The following is a 3,644-nucleotide window of genomic DNA, read 5'->3' on the forward strand; positions in this document are numbered from 1 at the left end:
ACATTCCTCTCCATTCCCCCACCTATCGTCTCCCATTCCTCTGATCCTTACTGCCCCACATTTGCATTTTCATAGACCTGCATTTTACATATTGGCTTCCATTTTATCTAGGAGAGCACACAAACACCAACAGATTCTCCCTATTGCCTGAAGAAGGGTGTTTGTGCCTGAAAGCTTGCAAAGAACAATTTTTCCAACTATTTAGCTGGTCTAATAAAAGATATCATATCTATCCAAAGAACCTTGTTTGCCAGATATACGGAAGCCAATGTATATATAAAAGTATTACTCACATTTCAGAGATTATACATTAAATGATTTAATATACAACTATCAGATGGGATAGGTTTAAAAAAAATTGAAAAGTTGAATAAAATGATCAACTGAACCAATGAGATTTCTGTTATACACCCATCTCAGCAAGCTCAGGCTGGTTATCATCCCTAACCTGTTAACCATATTATCTATTGACCCAATATCCTATACTGTAGAAAGCTCTATAGGGAGAAAAGAATGGGTTCCAAAAACTTAAGGGTAGCATTTTCCCTAGAGGAAGAAGAGTTTGCAAACTTATCAGGATGAGAAGAAGGGCAACTGCAAACTCTGAAACACTGTAGAGTTAGAGAATGTGCACTGCTGTGTGGAAAGATCCCGGCTAGCTTGGATCAGCACCAGTATAACATCAGCACAGCACTCCCTCAACAGACTAATTAGCCTGGTGGGAGTGCTACCTTAAGAATGCTATACTGCTTCTAGTATGCAAACTAGATATTTTGGAGCTAGTTTTGTTTCTCTGCAAAGCAGTGCTTTATGCTGCATGAACATACTCTAAAATGGAAAGTTATTTTCAAACCTGCAGATCTCTGGGCATTCGTGCACCAAAGTAGTCCTGCCCAGCAGCATGACTAAATCACTTGTCATATTTTGCCACATAGACTGGTGGTTCCCAAATGTCCCTTCTATTAAGTCCAACACACTCTCCTAAACTTGCTGAGTATGGATAAGGCAGCATTTGTAGAAAGGGCCACTACAGGATTCTGGGAAGCACTGGTTGCTCCTGCCAGTTCTAGCCAGGTTCCACACAGCCAGGGACAGCAGCAGCAGTGGGCAGGTCCCTCCTCCCTACCCAATACCACTGGTGTTCCCTGAGAGTCCAGGAGCAGGTGCAGGAGAAGGGAACGTGCCCACCCCCCACTGCCACTACTGTCTCTATCCAAGATTGCCTCCACTTGCAGCCCAGCTGGGGTGGGGCAGGAGCAGCTCTGAATCTCCCAAACCACTCCCAGCTCAGCTGAGGACAGCAGCAGTGGTGGGCATAGGAAGTGGGGGATGTGCAGCTGAGCAGGGAGTGGAAGAAAAGAGGATAAGGGAAGATGGGGAAGGGGGAAAAAAGATAATTACCTGCCCAAGGGACTTAGAAAACAAAGCAAAACAAAAAAGGCCCCTCCTGCTGCTCCTGCAGCACGATCTGTCCCCTAGTGTGGGGGTGGGAAGTCTGAGAGCCAGCATGCAGCCCCTCTGCAACTCAGGTTGCTACACCCTCTTCCTGAAATCTAAGATCTGCCTATGTGTATGTTTATTTTTTATTAATAACATGGTTCCAACCTATATATAAAGATAAACTTAAAATGACTAAAGAATCATTTCAATATTTTCATACGAACCTTTAATCGTTTCACTGGGGGTACAGATGAAATTGAGCTTCTGTTCCTTAAGTCAGATAGGTATGAAGAAAATTTTGAATCTCTCTTCAACTCAGACTTCTGAGAAACTCCGATTTTACCTAAGAAAAGGAATGAAAAGAATCTTCCATTTAGTCAATGGGAGTTTTGCCACTAAAAACACCTTTATGATAATTACTGATGCATTTGTGTTTATACAAACTTATGAAAAGCTGAATATTGCTATTAAATGCTAGATATGTTATATAAAGTATTATATTGCATTTTATTACCCAGAGAATTTTTATCATTTTTCCTTTTTAGGTTGTATCCGATTAGCACTCTAAACAGGATTGTCTTACTTATGCTGTTTTTATGTCAATGCAACTACTGGCATGAACAGAATTTGTCTTAACTTGCCCTTGTGTAATAAAAAAGAAAGTAGGACCCTCCAAATTTAGATACGGGAAATAATGAAGTTTAAATGAAACTTACAACAGTCATGTCCACAGGTATCTTTATTCTTACAGTGATGGTTGCATTCTCTGTTTCCAGATCTTGTGTAGGAGACCTCTTGGTTACAGGTGCTTCCTAAATTAGTGCAATAAATAAATATTGACTTTTTAAAGCTCATTAATATTAATAGTACCTCATATAGTAAAAACAAGGCTCAAACTTATATATGATACTAGATCTTTGTTTACCCTCAAAACTTTTGGGTCAAAAACTCCATTTGCTGGCAGTCAGCCAGAAAAACTTCTTTGGGCTGGTCAGACTATTTCATTAGCAAACCAATAGCTATCCCCACTGAATACTGCAAGCATCCCCACTGAAGCCTTCAACATGTGCCAAGTATCCCAAATCCAAAAGTGCTCCCAAATCCAAATCCATAAGGAAACATATCCCTACAGAAACAAGTGCTCCAGTTGTATTGAATGAAAATTGACTTGATTGTTAACATCAAGTCAATTTCAAAGACAACATACAAAGACTATGTCTAATACACTTCCTGTCTTTAGTAGCAATGTCTTTCAGCTGCTCTAGGCAGGCTGCCTTCTAACAGTGCAACAGTATAGACATATCCACCTTGGTGAGCTAACTGTCTTGGGGTCAGGCCAATTGATGGCATCATTCAGCAGTGCTAATTAACCCAACTGAAGTGCTATGCAGAGATGGTTACACTGCTCTTGGTTTAAGAAGCAGCGCTCCCTAGAACACTGCAGTGACCTTGATGGTGTTGCTACCAGCAGTAGGAAGTTTACCATGTAGTCATTCCTAAATTCCTTAATATACTCCATTTGCATGAATCATGCAACGTATTACTCGACTATGAAGAGACATGAATAAATATAGGGCCCAAATCTTCTACTACTGAAGAAAATGACCAAGCTCCCATTGATAAGAGCAATAAGAAAAGGATGTGGTTCTTTATTAGTGTGTTATTTACCTGTATCTATTCTCACTGAAGATGCTTTTATTGAAGATGTGTGATATACATCAAGTGAAGACTCAGCATCTGATTTTCTGTGTACAACTACTTGATTTCCAAACCTTTTTGCTCCTAAGTAAAAGGCTGTATAGTTTTGCTGAATATCAAGCCCAACTTTCAAAGATAAAGACAAAAACAAAAAACACTTAAAATACATTTTAAAATATTTTCTTATGTTATCATTTACTTCCACAATGAGGGGAAACAGTATATAGTAGCTATTAACATGGCACCCAGGATTTTGATAGTATCATTTCTCAATTGTGGAAATACTGTAAGAGTGGAATGTTATGGTTGAGATCTTAAACACAGACAATTCAGGACATTTAAAAATATGGTTCCTGTAAAAATCACTTAGCTACGTGGCCAACCTGTGGCACATGTGCCACAAGTGGCATGGGCAGCCTCTGTGTAGGGCACAGAGATCAGAAAGGGGGCAGGCAGCACAGCAGCAGGTATGGTAGGAAGGAGAAAGCAGGGCAGCGGATTAGACA

The 3,644-nt window shown here is 40.1% G+C and overlaps 1 protein-coding gene across 3 annotated transcripts in view; it reads right to left on the minus strand.

Annotated features, from left to right (window-relative positions):
- Positions 1 to 3,644, minus strand: part of HFM1 (HFM1, ATP dependent DNA helicase homolog) — an 89,277-nt gene that overhangs the window by 28,250 nt on the left and 57,383 nt on the right. For 2 of the 3 annotated variants that reach the window (XM_019501591.1, XM_019501590.1), the window contains 3 exons: positions 3,109 to 3,264; positions 2,157 to 2,252; positions 1,665 to 1,783 (listed from right to left, as the gene is read on the minus strand). In XM_019501591.1, coding sequence (XP_019357136.1) covers positions 1,665 to 1,783; positions 2,157 to 2,252; positions 3,109 to 3,264 — 371 coding nt within the window. The remainder of the gene's footprint in view (positions 1 to 1,664; positions 1,784 to 2,156; positions 2,253 to 3,108; positions 3,265 to 3,644) is intronic. The other variant, XM_019501592.1, reaches the window with a different exon arrangement.

This window comes from Gavialis gangeticus, unplaced genomic scaffold (assembly GCF_001723915.1).
Source record: "Gavialis gangeticus isolate Ggan-Ray unplaced genomic scaffold, GavGan_comp1, whole genome shotgun sequence".
Taxonomy (NCBI): Eukaryota; Metazoa; Chordata; order Crocodylia; family Gavialidae; genus Gavialis; species Gavialis gangeticus.